This window comes from Lontra canadensis, unplaced genomic scaffold (genome assembly GCF_010015895.1).
Source record: "Lontra canadensis isolate GAN:19392208 unplaced genomic scaffold, GSC_riverotter_1.0 scaffold110, whole genome shotgun sequence".
Lineage (NCBI taxonomy): Eukaryota > Metazoa > Chordata > Mammalia > Carnivora > Mustelidae > Lontra > Lontra canadensis.
Genome location: NW_022631104.1, coordinates 3,139,985 through 3,158,532, shown reverse-complemented (window position 1 = coordinate 3,158,532; position 18,548 = coordinate 3,139,985). Strand labels below are relative to the sequence as shown.

Here is an 18,548-nt window from a genome sequence, read left to right as displayed (position 1 = left end):
CTCTGTCTTTACAGCCATGTCCTCTGTGTCAAAGTCCCCTTAGACCTGAAATGTACAGAAATGTGGCTGAGATCATAAGCATTGTTGAAGCACCGCCCGGTGAGTGTGACAGGGAGGGGGTAGATCGTGTTAAGGACACACTGAAGTGGGTCCAAGGGAGCGGAGCTAGCAGAGAAACCACAGAGACACAACTAAGCAGAAAGGGAACAATCAGAGCTATTTTCCAGACAAGTCATCATCAGTCAAAATGAGAGGCTCATTTCCTCGCCTAACAGAAAAATTATTTGTTTGAAGCCAACCGCCAACATCATGATTAGCTTTGAAACACGGAGTATTTTGAATAAAGTTAACAAAATGGAGAAAAACTACTACACTCGCTCTTGAGAAATTAATGCATAAATAAAATGCGGATCTTCTCCCGGGACTTGGGAAGCTTCTCGCTGCCCCCCAGAGTCCCTGCAGCTCTCTGCGTCGCTGCTGGTTTGCCTCCAGCCCCACATTTATACCTGTGCCCTGGTTCCTGGCAAAGACCTTGGCATTCGTCTCTCCATCTGCCTGATTGTGGTGCCCCCCGATTTCCCTGGCATGTTCTCCCTTTTTGGGAGGCTCTCCCCAGAACATCACGTCTCCGGGAAGATGTCCGGTGTCCTCCGCTTCTGTCTGCCTTCCCCCTGCTCCCCCCAGCCACTTCCTTGATGCCTTAAAGGCATTCCTCATGTCCCACACTCCTCTTGCTTGTTTTTGTGGTTTATCTTCTCTCTTCTCCTGAACTTGAGCTCTGCAAGGATGGAGACAAAGGTTCACAGCTCTGACTCTTGTGCTCAGAAGAATGACCCAACACTGGTCGATTTGTAAGTATTTGTCGAGTGAGTGCAGTTACTACCTTAGCCAGGCACCAGAGGAAGCCAGGTAGAAAATATAAGGATGTTAACAGCAGGAATAAAAAATATAAAAAGAGCCTAGGAATAAACTTGAAATGTGTAGGGCCTGTATTGATTCATTCAGCCCCTGCTGTGCTGGACCCTATGATACCAAAGATCGATGATAAGAAAGATATGCTGCTTGCTTGTCATGAACACAAAATTTACCCGAGAGCTAGAGATGAAGACGTCCTCTCTCCTAAAAAAAAAAAAAAAAAAAAAAAAAAGCATGCATATTAATATTAGTTCAGAATGCCACCTCTTATTTTTTTATTTGTGGGGGAAGAGGTGAGGGACAAAACTTTGAACAAAACTGTTTGAGCAGAACAAAATTATTTGAGGTTTATCTGAAAAAATACACTTCAGAGACTACTTGGGTGTTTTGTTTTGTTTTGTTTTAAAGAAGACCAATGCTGGGGGCAGCTGTGGCTCGTCCTGTTTCAGAACTCTTGAAGTACGTTTCTGGCCTTAGACTAAGCTGTATGTAGAAGTAAATATCAGATAATAGTTCAGGTCACGGGGTAATGAGTGTCTTTGTCAAACCATTGATACTGGGATGTGGGCTGAATCATCTGGGGATAAAATCTGATTATATGTTTACCCCAAACTATAATTTTTTTTTCCAGATGGATTAAAGATTTCATTGTAAAAAGTGAAACCATCAAAGTTCTGGAAGAAAATACAGATGGATTTAATAATAATGTTATAAAAATGAGAACATAGATCGGTATCATTCTGGTGCAAGAAAGGCCTTTTTCAGCACAAACAGCAGACAAAAAACCCTTGAATTCGGTCTATTGAGTACCTACAGTTCAAAACTTGTAGATGGTAAAACACACAAGGGAACTGTTTTTTGTAGAACAATGGACGGTGGTTAAGGAGCTTCATATATTAAATATGCTTATAAACCAGTAAGTGGGTTGTTTATAGAATCAAGTCTTGTAGCTAGAAAGGTTCTAACATGATTCCTGCCTTGTGCAAAGGGTGGCGTGAGAGCCTGAGAAGACGGTTTCCTTACTCAAACCCATGGGACTAGTGGGTCAGTTGGTTCCCTTTGCCCGAACCCTCTGCAATTACGATTGTAGGTATAGGTGCAGAGAATTAAGATAATAATGTAAGCAGTAAACCTGAAAAATTTAAGTTGGGGCCAGTTCATAGTACAATCCTGAGTATACTTCCAGGGAAGGGTGAGAGTTTACTAGAAAAATTAGACTTTCAAGCCTTGGATAAAACAAGCTTAGAGGATTATTAGCTAGCCATGAGTTTAATGATATTTTGAGGTTTCTGGTGCTTTTTTTCTGTTTCTGGGTCCCCCCCCCCGGGGGCTTTTTCTCTTCCTTAATGAAAAATCTAAACACATATGAAAATTTTTCTTTTATTCCAAATTGAGATTTTCTTGATTGTGTAGATAGGTTCGCTTTGAATCCGATCTTAGGAAGCCTTTGATATTTGAACAGAAAGACCATAACTTACGTATCCCTGTGCTTAGCAGCTTACCTGAATTTCAAGATTAGTCCTTGAGTAGAAATAAAAAGCCGCCTTTAAAATGTGCCAGCCTTGTTTTTAAACATGAAGTGGTGACATTTGTCCCGGTTTGTAACAAAACTCATAGTGTTTGTTTTCTCTACAAATTGTGCACTGGCTCTGTGTTGATACTGCCCAAGGTTACATGGATTAAAAAAGCCAACACAAACACAAATGCACAATGATCTCAAACAAACACAAACACATAGTAAACGCTTGCACGGGGTCGGGCTCCCCGTCTCCGGGAGCCCAGGGCACAAAGCCAGCAGTCTGCGAGAGAAGGTTCCACAAGGTGTGTACGAGCTTCCTCACGGGTGGCGCTGGGGAAGGAGCAGTTGGCAGCTGGTTTGGGGGTAGATGCTGAGAAAACCTTGCCTGGACTTGAATTTGAGCATCAGTGGTCATCCCAGAGTCCTTTCCACATCTTCAGATTAAATCATCCTCACTGTTTCAGGAGTCCTATTTCCAGCGTTGGCTGCATTTCTGGGGCTGAGGAATTGTTTCATGAATTTTTTTTTTCAAGATTTTATTTATTTATCTGAGAGAGAGACAGTGAGAGACAGCATGAGAGGTGAGAAGGTCAGAGAGAGAAGCAGACTCCCTGTGGAGCTGGGAGCCTGATGTGGGACTCGATCCCGGGACTCCAGGATTGTGACCTGAGCTGAAGGCAGTTGCTTAACCAACTGAGCCACCCAGGTGCCCTGTTTCGTGAACTTTTATAAAAAAGTGTCATTTCTCTGGTAGAGTCCCCAAACTCCAAGGAAAAAGCCGCATTATGACTCTATCCTTTGTCTTACTGGCACCTTAAAAAAAAAAAAAAAGTTTGGGTTAATTTAATTATTTAAAATTTTTAAAACATTTTCTAACTTCTGCTGGTAGGTTTTCCCCCCCTACTTACACTCTTTTTTACTTTCTACCAATTCTTGTTCCAACTCCGTTAATTGTGCCCATTGTAATTTGGGAATATGTGAGCTCAGCTTTCTTTCAGGTGGCCTGTGCTCTTTCCTCTTCCAGGGGTGAATCGGGTGCCGGGAAGACAGAAAACACGAAGAAGGTCATTCAGTACCTCGCGCACGTCGCTTCTTCGCATAAAGGACGGAAGGACCATAATATTCCTGTAAGTTTGCCTTCTCTGGTTTGTTTGTGTCTCAGGGCTATTCTTTCAGAATTTTAGAAGCCAGCGTCGGGAAGCCCGGCACACTGCTGGGAGAACCCGCTCCCTTGTCTGCTCCCACCACCCCACCCAGAATCTTCCTCCGCTCGGGAGGGAGCAGGTTGACCTGGAAATTGCTATTAACTAGGTCTTTCGCACAGGCCAAGTGGAATTAGCGGTGGTAGCTTGAAGCCTAATCCCTCTCCGAAGCTCCGGGAAGAACTATTAACAATGATGAGTGTTGCTTCCCAAGATGTCTTATTCCACTGAAGGAAGGTCCTCAAGTGTCTTTAACAGTTCTTTCCAAAAGTGGCACGGCAGCCTGTTGCTGCTAACCGTCTGGGGCAGCTGGAGGCGGAGATAGAAATTTGAGGACCGCTGATGATAGAAAAGGGGTACGACCAGGAGAGTCCCGCTACCCTTCATCTGCAGATCCGCAGGAGGGGTCGGTGACGCAGCCACACCTGCTCTCGTGGTTCTGAGCTGCACGTTGACCTGGTTCTGTGGATGTGGCTTCCTGCTCGGAGTGGCCCAGACTCGCTAACGTTTGCATTTATCTGTTTGTAACAAACAGCAGGAGTCACCTAAGCCAGTGAAACATCAGGCAAGTGCTTTTCTTCACGCTTCTGAGTCTTGAATGCTCGCACTGATCTCTGTCTCTAGATTGAGTCTCTGTTAGAAGCAGATACGGTTAGTCCTGAGTGACGTCCCCTGTGAACACCTCATTTTGGAGATCTGTCGCTTAGGGACGTGTTCTTTTGCAAGCAGCATGCCCCCTCGCTTCAAATTTGTCTTCTAGATGAGTTTTGATGTTTATTTACCCCTTTATCATGACATTGAATCACATGTTTATGAAGCCTGAACCCTCAGGGTTTCGAGTATCAGAGACCAGGCGGGATGATTTTGATTCTCCTTAAATACACGGAAGGCCGGCGTTGTGCCGACATTAAATTTCAAGTCTGGGGCTGCAACTTGAAGACTTGTGACTTTGGGGTTAACATGTTTCTAATTAATTAATGTTTTATGGCTCCTATGTGTTTTAGCCTTAAAGGCTTTAATTTAATAGATGAAGGTAGCACTTTCTTTTCTTTTCTTTTCTTTTTCTTTTAAAGATTTTATTTATTTATTTGACAGACAGCAAGAGAAGAAACACAAGCAGGGGGAGAGGGAGAAACAGGCTCCCCACTGAGCAGGGAGCCCAATGCAGGGCTCGATCCCAGGAACCCGGGATCATGACCTAAGCGGAAGGCGGACAGTGAAGGACTGAGCCCCCCAGGAGCCCCCGTTAGCATTTTCTGTATCGGGTCAGGTAGCAGAGGAGTGTTGTTCTTCCCGATTAGAGAACTTGCCCCCTGCTGGTGCCCTGGAGCATAGCAACGGACAGATGGCCCACCAGGGTGTTCCTGCTACTGGGGAAGGTGAGGAGGGCAGCCCCAAGCCAGAAGCCCCAGACGGAAAGGGACGTCTGTCTTGGACTTAACCTTTCCCCGGCACCGGAATAGTTTCGAGCAAATAGGAAGCAAGGAAAGATAATGTTATGGAAATATGGAAATGTTACGGATTTATTAATATAAAGAAATGATCATAGGTATCTACAGGAATAGTCCTAGATACCTGGATTTTCACGTATCTTTCTTAAAATTCTTAAGTTGTCAGACGACAAAGCTGTCCCCTGCCTGTGAAGGCCTGTGATGTCCTTTTGTCCCTTCAGCAAGAGTGGACACTCACCCAAATTGGAAGGGGTAATGAAGTCATCATTATCCTAGAGGACCCTGAAAGGTTCTTTTGCCAGTTACAGAAGGAACCTCTAGCCCTGAAACGACCTTTTCTTGGTGCCCTTGAGGCACAAGCTAACATGACCTTTGAGCGTGTACTTTGGTCCCTCGTGAAACAGTGCGAAGTGATTAACGGGCACACTTGGGTTTTCCAAATCCACGATGTGGAATTTCATGCATCGTTTATCGCTAACATTTTGTTTCGATGTCATTTTAAACTACAGCGCGGATCCCCGTTGTGTGTGAGTCGCATGCCGACCCGGGAGTTTCCCTTTGCGTCGCAGGAGTCCCCGGGAAGCAGGTTTTCCCGCACCTTCTCTGCCGTGCATGTCCTTCTGCATGAACTCCCAGCCCAGAAGCATCCGTGCTGCTTTTCCCCGCGTGTGCTTTCCCACTTGTCTAGCCCAGCACCAGCCGTGCTTCTGTTTCTAGAAACGTGAGAAGAGCGCCGGTTCTCAGCTTTGCTTCCCCAGTGCAAGGAATGGGAGCTACTCCTGTGCGGCAGTGACCCTGGAGGGGGTCGTGTCGGGAGGGTCCATCTCTGCCCTCGATCCCTCCCCTCCCCAGGGACCCCGAACCCCCTTCTGAGAGTGACCTCCACAGAGTAGTCACTCTGTTGCAGGCCTTTACCTGGAGAGGGTCTCCTTTGGTTTGACATCCCTGGGTTGTGTATTTGCGGTGAGCTCAACAGGCAAAGCTTGCTCAGGGTCCCAGGAACCATTTGGATGTGTTTCTGCTGTTTTGTCCCCAGAAAGTAGCATGAAGCGTCAGGACAAAGAGGAAGGTATTTTGAGGCTCCTTTATTTATCTGTCTCTTGGCTCATTCTTTTTTGTTTTTTTTTAAACCGCTCTATTGAGGTTTAATTCATGCCACTTAATTAATTAATTTAATTAACGAATGCCATCAAATTCATGCATTCCTACAGTCCCGCATCGCCATTTTTAGTACATTGAGTTATGCAGTTTTCCCTGCAGTACACTTGAAGACCTTCTCATCACCCCAAAAAGAAACCCGTAGGCATCCCCTTCCACATCCTTCCAGCCCCTGGAAACCATTCATCTACTTTCTGTCCCTATGAATTTGCCCGGCTGTGCGTATTTTATACAAAGGGAACGCTAGAGAACGTGGCGTTCTGGGCTGTTCTTCCCTTCAGCGTGATGTCTGCACAGTTCATCCGTGTCGTAGCATGCATAAACCCTCCCTTCTTCCCCTGCCAGAGTGGCACTCTGTTCTATTAAATCAGTTAAACCGGCCACGTTCCACCGGCTGATGGGCATTCCGATGGGTCCCATTTGGGGACCACTTTGAGTAATGCCTCAGTGAACATTTGTGTACAAGTGCTCATGTGGACCTGTGTTTCCTGCTGTCCGGGGTGTGCGCCTGGGACATTGCTGGGTCGTGGTGGTGGTCTGTTTCACATTTTGAGGGCCCTCCCCGCTGATCTTCAAGTGACGGTGCTGTTTTGCACCCCGCCCTCTGCCCCCACCAGCCATTTACGAGGATGTCCGTTTCCCCATCTTGTCGCCATGTTGGTCCTCATTCTGTTGAGCTGTCCCCACAGGCCTTTGTGCTTGCCTTTAACACTTAATCCTCGTGATGGAAATGCAAACAAATCTAAATCAATTTTCAAAAGGAAGGTCGCAGTATTTAAGCAGTAAGTGGCAAGCATTGACCTATAAACGCAAGGCGTACTTCTTCTAACGGGGTTAAGGCTGGCTTAGCTTTGTCCCCCAGGCAGCTGGAAGTGGTCTGGGGGACACGCTCCCTCCCCATAGATTGCTGTCACAGGCCCTCATAGTCTGACAGAGTCCCAGGCCACTGAACCCAGGCCAAGTTCAGAGCAGATCTGAAAATAGCTGATTTCTAGAACTTGACCGTCCCTGAAAGATGACTGTCTTCAGGCCAGCCCATCTCCCCAGCCCACTTTCGACTCAACCCACATCTGGATGGCAGCTTCGGGGTGACTTCCTAGCTACTGGCCTAAACGACCTTGAACTAAGACCAGGCTGGTGACAGATGGCAAGTAGCACGTATGGAAATGACAGTCTGCCCATGAAGATTAAGTCTGGTTCTTAGGACTGTTGGTGAGGGTCTCCCACCGGTTTTCAGCCCTCTTGTGGGGAGTGGGGACACCTGCAGCTCCACCAGCCTGGCCCGTAAAGCCCAGCACGATCCCAGCCCACGTCCCACTGCTGGCTGAACTGGAGGTTTACCAATGTCAGAGTCCTTTTATGTGTATTACACAGCAAGGACATATATTACCATATCTACAAGGGTATGGTTTTCATTGTGATTGGTAATCCTTTAAAGCATCGTATAATTCTACATACTTAAAACTTCGAAAATAATTTCAGTAGCTAATGCTAATTTCCCCCACCCCCACCCCCACATTCCCAAAAGACTTTTCTCATTGTCCTATAGACTAGAAACAGGGGACATCTCCCATTTGATTCTAGCGGAAAGGTTAACGCTTAGTCATTGTCCCCTGAGGGTTTATAAATGGCTTCATAATTTGGTTGAGTGATGTTAGTGCTGTTTAATCAAAACATGAAATTGTACGATACTGAAATGGTCAAATTTCATGGTAATTTCTCAATGTAAGACCCTTTTGGGGTGTTTACTGATGTTAGCTTTGTGTCAAGCTTTTTGTGATTCATTCTTGAGTTACTGAGATCTCTACTTGGTCTCGGTGATGTCACCGGTCCTTTAGGAGAAAAGTTAGTACCACAACCCTGTCAACCTTGTGGCCCCAACAGCAGAGGCCTAGGTGTGCCCCAGTCTGCAGGTCCTACGGGGAGAGCAAGGATTCCTGCTGCTACCTTGGGCTCACCCCCAGCCCCTCCCTTAACGTTCGCTCCTAGCAGTTTGGGGACCTCTCATTGTGCATTCCTTCAGCAAACACTCATGGGGATCCTTCTGACCTCACACGGACCCACACAGGTCCAGGGGATACAACCAGCTGTTACGAGCCGGCAGGAGAAAGAACAGAGTGTGAGATCGCACACATAAGCACGCCCACGTACACTGACACAAAGAAGAAGAGAGTCCTTGCATCCACGTCTAGGGAGTATTAAAACGGGGTACGCAGGACACATTTTCCCTCCAAGTTAGGAAAACATTTGAAAAGTAAAATAGGCATTTTTGTTATGATGGGACAGGAGGATAGTGTGTGATTTTAGGAACTCTGGTCTCAATCTTTTTTTTTTTTTTTTTTTTTTTTTTTTTATTTGACAGAGATCACAAGTAGGCAGAGAGGCAGGCTAGGGGCGGGGTGGGGAAACAGGCTCCCCGCTGAGCAGAGAGCCCGATGCGGGGCTCGATCCCAGGACCCTGGGATCATGACCTGAGCCGAAGGCAGAGGCTTTAACCCACTGAGCCACCCGGGCGCCCTCTATTCTAGATCTTTGATCTGACAGTGGATGTTTAGTATAAAGATAATGCCCCATTTATGAAAATTCAATGTTTTTCTGACAGGTTATGCATTCTGATCCCACAGACCGAGTGAGGTAAGGAGGATTCTAGAGCCCAGTGTTTGCAGAGCTCAGACACCAAGGGGTTCACAAGGTGTTGGTTATGGCCACACTGATGAAGACAAGTGCTGACCTCCAGGAGAAAAGCCCTCTATTGGATTACAGAATGATAGCTAACTTTTTTTTTTTTTTAAGATTTTATTTATTGGAGAGAGAGGGCGGGGGGCAGGGGGCAGAGGGAGAGAAACTCAAGCAGGCTCCCCGCTGAGCAGAGAGCCCAATGCGGGGCTTGATCCCAGGACCCAGGGATCATGACCTGAGCTAAACTCAGATGCCTGTAACTACTGTTCTTTAATGATGGCTCTCAGTTGTTAAAATTGGTTACCAGGATATCCTGTTTTAAGAAATCTGGGGAGAGGAGCATCTGGGTGGCTCAGTCGGTTAAGCGTCTGCCTTTGGCTCCTGTCACAATCCCGGGGTCCTGGGATCGAGTCCCGTATCAGGCTTCCTGCTCAGTGGGGAGTCTGCTTCTCCCTCTGCCTCTGCCTGCTGCTCTGCCTGCTTGTGCTCTCTGTCAAATAAATAAATACAATCTTAAAAAAAAAATCTGGAGAGCCTCTAATGTTTAGAAGGATCTATATCAGTAATAACCTGGTGTTTTGAAGTCCATGACCGCAAGACTCCCTGTGTGGGGGACATATTGTCTAATGCTGAGAAAGGAAGTTTCTGGCACAGTCGTCGATGGGACTTGAGCCGTGTTGAGATCTGGACAGCTCAGCTAACCACTGGAGGGTGGGGAGCATTCCTCCCCGTGTCCCGTGCCTCCCGAGCGCGTCCCCACCCTTTCCACTGAGTCCTCACCCGCCCCAGCCTGTGTGCATGGCCAACATTTGTCCTTTCTGGGTCTGCCGATACAATGCTCCACTTAGCATCTGGCTGTCCATCTGAGACTCTCACAGGAGGGTCCTTGGGACCCTGTTTTGCTCAGAAAATCACATTTGCTAGTGCGTTGTAATCCTTTCTTCAGGTCTAGAATACCGTGGTATCTGGAAACACCCGGGTAAGAGCCATGTTTGTAAAACACATTTCTCTAAGCCCTGTGGTGCGATTCTAACATGACATCCCGGGAGCACAGCGTCACTTTCTCGTGCTTTTCGTGGCCAGAACTAGCATCAGGCTTTCTCATACAGCTTCCTGTCATGGGTCATGATCAAGGTACCTGTTAATATTCTTAACATCTTTTGTTTGTAAAAATCTGTCGTAGAGCCGGATTTGCACTTAAAGACACAGAGCCAAGCACAGAGCCTATCATAGACTCTATAGTTAGCCTTTTGAAGATTATTTATTTACTTAATTATTTGACAGAGAGACAGTGAGACAGGGAACACAAGCAGGGGGAGTGGGGGAAGGAGAAGCAGGCCTCCCATGGAGCAGGGAGCCCAATGCGGGGCTTGATCCCAGGATTCCAGGATCAGGACCCCAGTTGAAGGCAGACGCTTAACGACTGAGCCCCCAGGCGCCCCTAGTGGTTATTATTAGAATTGGCTGCCTTGCCTCCCTGGAACAAGGCAGAGTAGAAATGAGCAGAAGTGTAAGTATTACTGTCTTCTTCATTGCAGCCACCTGCTAGATTTCATTTCATGAAAACCCATTTTTTTTATTTTCAAAAATTCTCCACCTAGATTATGTGCCCTGCCCTCAGAGTTCTCTCCTGTGCTCCATGTGACCTTTCCTTCTCCTTCTGATCGCTTTATAAACGCTAATTGTTTTCCTTTAGCAGAGCTCATGGGACCAAGAACAAAGCCAAGAAGGTTACAGGTGGCACCCACAATGGAAAGAGAGGAAAAGGGACAAGTTTTTGTTTTGTATTTTCTGCTGAGGATTGGAGTAAAGACACGAGATTAACATACATCTGCTTTGTGTGTCTGTGTATGTGTGTGTATGTGCGTATGTGTAATGTCTTTTAGGGGGAACTTGAACGGCAGCTTTTGCAAGCAAATCCAATTCTGGAATCATTTGGAAACGCGAAGACTGTGAAAAATGATAATTCATCTCGCTTCGTAAGTTTGAAAGCACCAGAAACCTTTCATTTCTCTGACGTCTGGTTAGATATCTGCTGTGATTAAGCAGCTGGAGTACTGTCTCTCCCTGGATTTTAGGGAGAGGCTAACAGACGTAGGCTAGACCAGTACTGCCCCATAGAAACGTGATGAGTCGCGTGGGATTTTCAGTTTTCCAGTAGTGACTGTAGTGATAGATTTACTGTATATAATTATATGTATGGATAATTGCCTTCAGGGCTGATCTGTAATGCTTGTTGCGGGCCCGATGTGGCGGTGAAATGAGAGACGTGTGGAGGACTTAGCGCGCAGCACTGGGGTGTCCATGCGGCCCAGACAGTGTTGGTGTTCAGCGTAGTCACTTGTCCCGTTCATACTCGCTGTTTCTTCAGCATACAGACTCAGAATATTGGGTCAGTACTGTGCCTTCTCTGTGAAAATTCTTCTTAGCTGTTGGGCTCTGTTAGTTCCCGGAGAGCGTCCCTTTCTCCGTCTGTTGGACCATCAGTCCCAGAGTGCCTGAGGCTGTCCTGGGTGATGGCCAGATCGACCTTCCTACAGAGACCCTGCACTCACCCTCCGGCCACTCAGTCAACACATCGGTGTCAGACCCCCCTCCAGAGCCATATATGGCAAAACGGGGCCCACCTGCCATCCATCGTTTACCCTGGATTATAGTCCTCCAGATGCAGTGACTATTTCCACAGTGAGATCGGAGAGGGTCTTCAATTTCAGTTATTTCTGCCTTAATCGTTGAGAGTTAATTCTCTGTTTTTCGTCCTTCCTGATATTAGAAGTATTTGTAGAAGTCCAGAGACTTCTATTCTGATGACTCCTTGATGGGTAGTCTGGGGAGAATCTAGTACCATTGGGATGTACGGTTTAACTCTGAGAATGTAAAGTCATGGTGTTCACGTTGACTTTCTGGCGGCACAGAATGGGTGATTAGTGGAAGCTACCAGATACAGGCTCACAGAGGACCCAGCGAACCCATAGGTAGCCACATAACCCTCTGTCTGAGCCTGCCAGGACCGCCATAAAGAGCACCCCAGAGTGGGGGCCCTGAACCGTAGAACTTGATTTTCTCAGTCTTGAAGGCTGGAAGTCCATGACTGAGGTAGCAGCCGGGTCGGTTTTCTCTGTGGTCTCTTTCCTTGGCTTGGAGATGGTCACACAGGCCTCCCTCTGTGTGCGCCTGTGTCCTGTTCTCTTCTTGTAAGGACACCAGTCATGTGGGACTAGGGCCCTAGTGACCTCGTTTTAACTTAATTAGCTTTCTAAAGACCATGTCTCCAAATATAATCCTGTTCTGAAGCACTGGGGCTTAGGACTTCGAATAAGAATTTGGGGCGGGACGTGACTCAGCCCATGACACCCTCAGAGATAATTTTAAGTACAAGAGGCTCTCCCAAGTTAGGCACAAAATAGGGATCTGTTTGTTTGGAATATCGCATGAGTAAGATAAATTTTGAAGATTCATTCAACCCAAGTTCGTTAGGTAATGATTTTAGCTTTATACGTACAGAGTGAGATGACAAATATACCCGTGTCGGCAGGAAGCGGGTCTGTGACTTTGGGATTCATAAAAGATCTGGGACACCATGCGTCATTGGTAGAGTTTTTATCTCCTGGATCATCAGCACTGAGCCTGAGCCACATTTAAATCCTAAATTCTTGCCCCTGAAAGCCTTGTGTTTGGTGGCCGCATCATGGGATTGAAGATACGGCGAGCTACCAGCTTTGGCATGTGAATCTCTCTGAGGATTTATAAGGATTCTGAGTGGAAAATGTTTTATTTTACCACATAAATCAAGTTACCGATCTATTCTGACCTCCCCTGCCTTGAGCCACTCTTGAAATTCAGGAGAAAGCATTCTGCCTGTCAAAGATAAACTGCAGCCAGCCCTTTGGTAAAGAATGTTGCGAGTCTGTTACTGAGTGGTCGGGATCCACCTAAGTGCCGGCGAAGTCCTGTTTGGGACAGATGGACGAGTAATTCCGTGTTGGTTCTCTGTTGCCATGTAAGAAGTTGCCCTCGGCCCAGTGACTTGAAACCTGTATCACCTCAGTGTGTCTGCGAGATGGTGGTTCTGACTTGGGGGCCCTCATGGAGGTGTCACTAAGGTGGTATTGGCTGGGGCTACAGTTCTCAGAAGGCTTGATGAGGCGGGAGGATCTTCTGCGCTGACTCAGGCGGCTTTTGGCGGGAAGCCTTGGTTCCTCACCTCAAAGGCCTCCCTGGAGGGATGCCCGCTCCTGACATGGCAGCTGGAGTTCCCTCAGAGCAGGTGGTCTAAGAAAGCAAGACAGAAGCTGCACGGTGTTCTTTATGACCTTGGAAGCCACCTACCAGGCCTTTGATGGATTTTACTGGTCACACAGACCAGCCCTGATACACGGTGGGAGGGGACTGCACAAATGCACTCTGACGGCAGCACCAGATGTTGGGGATTACTGGTGCCATCTTGGAAGTTGGCTACCACAGGTCATTAGAGAGATTTCCATATTGACAGAGGCAGGCTGTGAGCTGTAATTTGCCTTACTGTGGATCTGTGGCTCTCAGTGGGAGACCCTTGGGGGACATTTGATAGTGTCCGGAAACATTTTTGTTTCAGTTTGGGTGACGGTAGTGGTACACCTCTGGGATCTAGTGGGTAGAGGCTGGAGTTGCTCAGCATCCAACAGTGGACAGGACAGGCCCCGTGACCAAGAATTATCCAGCCCAAAATGTCATTTCTGTCGAGGTTGAGAAACCCCGGTCCAACTTGTTTCTTTCAATTGGAGTCTAAATCAGCGTCATCACTTTTTGGAATTTATTTGCAAAGTAATTACTATCCACGAGTCTCGTTCAAGGTTATTATTTACGCATCCTATGCCCAAGGTTGATGGAAGTAATTCTAGTAGGAACCTATTTTATGTCCCACTGGCAGGAAGAATTTCTTAGTTTTCTTTTCTTTTTTTTTTTTTTTAATTTCTTAGTTTTCTAGCAGGATCGACTCTGGTGAGGCACTCCCATCTAATCTAGATCCTCGATAAACCCAGTTTCGGCTGGATACCCCCTCCCACAGCACTTGTGCTCCTGGATTACAGTCTCAGCTATACTCAGTCTAATCTGTTAGAAGTCAATCTTCTTTAAGAAAAGAAGATTTTTCACTGAGGCAGTGTTCTCACAGAGCTAGTTGTTCAACGGGAGAAACAAAGGTGTTATTGTGGGCTCTTAGAAAGTCAACTTTATGTCAACTTTAAGTCAACTTTATATCGTTATATAGGATTTTTCTTTTAAGATTCTATTTATTTATCTGACAGAGATCACAAGTAGGCAGAGAGGCCGGCAGAGAGAGAGGAAGCAGGCTCCCTGCTGAGCAGAGAGCCTGATGTGGGGCTCGATCCCAGGACCTCGGGATCATGACCTGAGCCTCAGGCAGAGGCTTTAACCGACTGAGCCACCCAGGCGCCTCGCTATATAGGATTTTTTTTTAAAGAGATAGCAGTAGCTAGCTACTAACCCATCCTGAGGCATTAACTGCACAAAACCACAGCAAGTAGTTGGTTTTAGTGGTTCCATAAAAAATGGTGAGGTAATCGGTTATGCCGGGGGACAGGAACTCAGTTGGCTGCCAAAGCTGCATCCCTTTGGCAAGTCCCAGTGGGTATGGCCAACACTTTGCTTCTCGGGCATTTGAGGGTAGCTGGTGTGGGCTCATCTTTCCGTCACATCTTCTAGAATTTAGATTTTGCTCTTAGGCCCCTCAGTTAACTACTGAGCTCCTGTCCTTTGCCGGGCACTGTGGTTCTCACGTTCTTTCCATTTGGATGTCTTAATGGAGCTCTCAGATTTCACACGTTCCATTGGGACCTTTTCTATTCAAAAATCTGTTCCTTCCATCTTCTGTCAGGACGTGGTCCTAGCAGGTCACCCAGTTGTACATGCGTGAGATGAAATAAAGCCACAGAAACCCAGAGGAATAAAATAGCTAGGAATCCTGGCCTCAGCCTGTCCTTGTGGCCTGTGTCCACACTGGAGCAAATCCTGTTGGCGGCTTCTAGAACGCCTTTCAGATCTGTCCACAGTTCTCCTCCTCTCTCTCCTCAATACCCAGTGGGTCTAAAACCCCATCTGAGGTCATTTCTCTGTCGCTCTGTGCACGGCGTCCTCTTGCCTTTCCTCACAGTCTGTGGGTGAGCTCTACCCTGTCCTGCTGGATGTGATGTGTGATGCCTCTCACAGTTGGGCCCATCTCCCTGCTCTCTGGATCCTTAGTCCCTGGCACTGTGCCTCACACATGTAAGTATACAGTAGGCGCATATTTATGTTACAGTGCGTAAGTATACAGTAAGCGCATATTTATGTTACAGCGTGTAAGTATACAGTAGGTGCATATTTATGTTACCGCATGGTTCCCTCCACTCTTGCTGGTGGAGCCCACCTTCATCCGGGTCTTAACTTCAGTGTGCGGTTGAGCTCGGGGCGTCCTGTGTGGGCCAGACCCTCGGGGAACAGAGGGTTTGGGGCCTTGGAGTGGCGTCCCGCGTCAGGCTGGGAGGGAAAAGTGCCACCGAGAAGCACACGGCGTGTACAGCGGAGCTGGTGGAGTCATTTTGTATAGGACACGGACTTGCGGTGAAAGTATTTGAAACTGTCAACTCTGCAGGCTTTCGGATCCGTTGGCTGCCATTCCTTTGATCTCGTAGAGACAAACCATTTCCTAAAAAAGCTTTTCTTTCAGAGATGCGGGCATCTGGTTCGTGTTAGAGGGGACTCCGAGGAGAGCTTTACCCTCAGGATAGAGCCGTTCCCGGTTAGGCCCGTTGTGTTTCTGGGGAAGCCACACGCGTTCCAGATGGGAGATTTACGTCAAGTGACGCTCTTGTCCTGAAACCCTGAAAGCAGGGGCTCCAGTTTCTGACCGACAGGGGCTGGCCCATCTTCTGCCAGTGAGTCCCTCCCTGCTTTGGCCAGTCTGCATTTTCCCTCCAAGTGGAGTCACTCGGGCGGTCCCCAGTGTCGTGCACTTTTGCGACAGGAGGGCTCGGTCACGCTCCTGTGTCCTCGCTGGCCTTCATTAGCAAGCAGGCCCTCGGAACAGTTTTGTAAGGAAGTCGAACACAGTCCCCACTCGGTCCCGTAAGCCCTCCCCCCTCCACTGAAGACTTGCGGGGGCGGCTGTGACCGTATCAGAGACCAAGTGTGGCCTCCAGCGGGAAACAGGCACGCGGCCATTTCACCTGGAGCTCGAGGCAGCCTTCCCGACACACCCCATGGCCTCTGGGCCTTTCTAGAGTCTTAGCGCCTTGTTCACACCAGTCTGGGGGTGTCCATGTACTTCCAGTCCATCCGCGTCACCCCAGCAATCCTCACATCCATTCTCTAAGGAACGAGACCCCTTCCCTCAACCTGCTTTGCTCATGATAGAAGCTTCTGGAGCAGTTTGGAGACACACACCCACCACCTGCCCTTGGGTGAAAGCCAGCTCGTTGCTCCCAGAATGGGTTTCTCATTTTGGGCAACAGCTGCCCGCAGAGGGGCCGACAGGGGCCACTTCGGGTCGCCGCCAGCCAGAAGATTCTATCTCTCGAAAATCACAGCGTGGTTTCTCTTGTGGCCAAGAGGGCAAATCCCACTGTGCTGTGTCACAGTCTCCTGCCGCTCACAGTGGTTCTGTTTCCAGGAGCTTAAAGAAAACGAGCACAGAACCTCCCTTTAGTTACCATTCAGCTGGCAGCCGGCTCATAAGCTGTCAGGTCCCTCAGCTCAAGTAACACTCCTCCTCCAAGCCTTCCTCTGTGTCCCCGTGTTCCCTGCTGGCCCTCTAGAGGTGCCCTACCGTGGCATCCTTCAGGAGTCGAAAGAGCATGACCTCCTGAGTCTGCTTCCGTTGGGGGCAGGGGGCGTTAGGTCAGCCTCTCTCAAGGCTATGGTCATAGGATTCATGTAAAGTGAGGCTTTCGGGTCACATGAGGTAGGGTACCTCCCCCCTCCCCTTCTCATTGCACCTGGTTTTCCTAGCTCGGTCTGCGGTTTTCGAAATTGGAAAATTGGGTGAGTTCTTCACGAACGCTCATCATCTTGAACAAAAAAATGTAATCAGGTATTGATTTTAATGAATTCTCCCTTTGTTTTTAGTTTCAAAAGTCAACGTTACCTCAGCATTACTTGGCCCATACTGTCCAGAATTTGTGGTGGCATCCCAATACTGACGGCTCCGTTTTTGTACTTAAAGCACGTATTTATGCAGCAAAGTAGGATACGAAGGGGCATAGTGTGTAAGAGGCTGCGGGGGGGGCAGACTGGACACTCAGCAGAGAGTGTAGGCCCATGTGTGTAATCTGTTCATAGGAAATAGGAGGAATGATGTTTAATTATATTTTTTTATTGGTGTTTATCCAAGGGATCCTAAGAGATCCTTATTTATAAAAATTAGGCTGAGTTAAATCTTGCATCCAGTAAAATTCACCCTTTTAAGTGTACAGTTAGAAGAGGTTAGACATGTGTTTTGTAGTGAAGCCAGCCCCGCGGCCCAGGGAGACTATCTCCTTCACTCCAGGAACCTTCCTTTCACCGTCATGTCGTCCGGTCCCTCTGCCTGCCCCAGCCCTGGGAACCCCTGATCACTTTTGGCTGTGTGGTCTTTTTTCTTTAGGACATCCGGTAAATGGAATCCCAGAATACGTAGTGTTTTATGTCTGGTTCCTTTCATACAACATTGTGGGTTTTTTGGACCCATCCACGTTGGTGGGTGTTTCTCTGGTCCCTTTATATCATTCAGTACTGCAGTTTCTTCATCCGTGCACCACCCGGTGGGCATTTTGGGTTGTTGCCTGTGGAGGGCCATCGCGAATAAAGCGGCTTTGGACATTCGCGTGCAAGTCTCGATGTGGACGCGTGCTTTTGCTTCTCTTGGGTGACTCCCCAGGAGGGAGATCGCTGGCACATATGGTAACGTACGGTTCACTTACACAAAACCCGCAGACTTTTCCAAAGTGGCTGTGCCATTTTGTCTTCTTACCGGGGTCGTGGGAGAGTTCTAGCTGTTCCTTCTCATTGCTGGTCTTTCTTCAAAATGTTGCCCTTTTTGGCAGGGTATGTACTAGTGTCTCTTTATGCTCATTTCATTCTGCGTTTCTCTAATAACTCTTGGCACCGAGCATCCTTTCCTGTACGACTGACTGTTTACCTGTCGTCTTTGATGAAATAATCTCTTTGGATATTTTACCCAGTGTTTTTCTTGGCTTGTCTTGTTCTTGAATTGTAAGAGTTTTTTTAATATATTCTGGGAACAAGTCTTTTACCAGGTGGTACTTTGCAGATATTCTCTGCTAGTCCGTGGTTTCCCTGTTCGTTTTCTTCACGATGTCTTCTGAAAACAGAAGCTTGAGGTTCTCATGAAATCCACTTTATCAGATTCTAGTTGATAAACTCTAAATGTTCATCTCTTTGCATTCTTTCTAAGAAGTTTTTTTTTTTTTTTTCTACTTTAAGGTTATAAAGATTCTCTCCTGTTTTCTTTGCAGGTTTTCTGGTTTTAGCTCCTGCTTCTAGGGCTAAAACTCTGAAGAGTTAACTTTTTTATATGGTGTGAGGAAGGGTCTAGGTTCTTTCAATTTCATTTTGTGTATTTTTCAGGCACTGTTTTGTGAAAAGCTT

General features: G+C 47.3%; 1 protein-coding gene across 8 annotated transcripts in view; it reads left to right on the top strand.

Annotated features, from left to right (window-relative positions):
* Positions 1-18,548, top strand: part of MYH10 (myosin heavy chain 10) — a 119,515-nt gene that overhangs the window by 39,149 nt on the left and 61,818 nt on the right. For 4 of the 8 annotated variants that reach the window (XM_032840002.1, XM_032840003.1, XM_032840004.1 and 1 more), the window contains 3 exons: positions 3,459-3,561; positions 4,172-4,201; positions 10,811-10,903. In XM_032840002.1, the coding sequence (XP_032695893.1) occupies positions 3,459-3,561; positions 4,172-4,201; positions 10,811-10,903 (226 nt within the window). The remainder of the gene's footprint in view (positions 1-3,458; positions 3,562-4,171; positions 4,202-10,810; positions 10,904-18,548) is intronic. The other 4 variants (XM_032840005.1, XM_032840009.1, XM_032840006.1 and 1 more) reach the window with 2 other exon arrangements.